This window comes from Naegleria gruberi, assembly GCF_000004985.1.
Source record: "Naegleria gruberi genomic scaffold NAEGRscaffold_552, whole genome shotgun sequence".
NCBI classification, from domain to species: domain Eukaryota; phylum Heterolobosea; class Eutetramitea; order Acrasida; family Naegleriidae; genus Naegleria; species Naegleria gruberi.
Window position 1 is genome coordinate 1 of NW_003162965.1, and position 1,580 is coordinate 1,580.

General features: G+C 35.4%; 1 protein-coding gene across 1 annotated transcript in view; it reads right to left on the bottom strand.

Moving 5' to 3' along the window:
- Nucleotides 1-16: 16 nt before the first annotated feature.
- NAEGRDRAFT_76875 (uncharacterized protein) overlaps nucleotides 17-1,580 on the bottom strand; it is a gene marked incomplete at both ends in the record, with an annotated part of 3,793 nt that continues 2,229 nt past the window's right edge. Inside the window, one exon of the mRNA XM_002668168.1 lies at nucleotides 17-1,516. Coding sequence (XP_002668214.1) covers nucleotides 17-1,516 — 1,500 coding nt within the window. The remainder of the gene's footprint in view (nucleotides 1,517-1,580) is intronic.

Genomic DNA, 1,580 nt, shown 5'->3' on the forward strand with positions numbered 1-1,580 from the left:
AGATCATGATCGATACATTCTCCATGGGATGAACATGTACTGGAATCATTAGCTGAAATGTTGAAACAAATTGGAATTTCACATTGCATTCCAGTATATCCTTCATGACATTGACATTGATCTGGTTTTTGACAAATACCATGTGAAAAACAAACAGGTTGGTTGGTGGCATTTATACCAAAACATATTGGAATGGAGCAATTGAGTCCTGTATAATTTGAATGACACATACATTCATTATATTGAATACATTGTCCATTACCATTACACGACTGAGTTTCATTTGATGGAATTCCAAAACAAAGTGGAATTTCACATTGTAATCCAATATGATTTTCATGACATTTACAATTATTTGGAGAATAACATTCACCAAATCCATTACACACTGATTGATTGGAAGCATCAATGTTGTAACAAATTGCCATGGAACAATTTTCAGCTGTATATCCTTCAAAACACGAACAGTTATTTGGAGCCAAACATTGTCCATGTGAAGAACAAACCACTGACTGACTGGAATCTAATCCATAACATATTGGGAGTGAACAATTCAATGCGGCGGTGTATCCATCATGACAAGAACAGTTATTGAACTCAATGCATTCTCCATGAGATGAACATGTACTGGAATCATTAGCTGGAATATTGAAACAAATTGGAATTTCACATTGCATTCCAGTATATCCTTCATGACATTGACATTGATCTGGTGCTTGACAAACGCCATGTGAAAAACAAACATGACTTTGATCAGTGGCATTAATTCCAAAACATATTGGAATGGAGCAATTGAGTCCTGTAAAATCTAAATGACACACACATTCATTATATTGAATACATTGTCCATTACCATTACACGACTGAGTTTCATTTGCTGGAATTCCAAAACAAAGTGGAATTTCACATTGTAATCCCACATGATTTTCATGACATTTACAATTATTTGGAAAAGTACATTCACCAAATCCACTACATACTGAACTATTGGAAGCATCAATATTGTAACAAATTGGAATGGAGCAATTATCAGATGTAAATCCTTCATGACATGAACAATTATTTGGTGATAGGCAATCACCATGTGAAGAACAAACTAAAACGTCGGAACTGTTGAGAGCATAGCAAACTGGACTGGAGCAGTCAATATCCACATAACTAGGCATGCAACTGCAATTGTTATGATCAATACAAGAACCATGGCTTGAGCATACCAAGCTATAATTTGCTAATATTTCAAAGCAAATTGGCACTTGGCATTCTAGTCCTGTATATCCAGTGTCACATTGACAAGTATCCCAATTCACACATTTACCATGTGAAGAACATATTGAACTTGAATTAGTTCCATTAATACCATAGCAAATAGGAATAGAACATGTCAAACCAGTAAATCCCAATTGACATTGGCATTCATCAACGGATTGGCAGGAACCGTGAGAAGAACATACATTGGAATCATTAGCTGGAATGTTGTAACAGAGAGGAGTTTCACATTGTGATCCAATGTGATTCTCTGAACAAGAACATTGATTTGGAGATGTGCATTCACCGAAAGAATTACAAGCTGAACGGTTGTT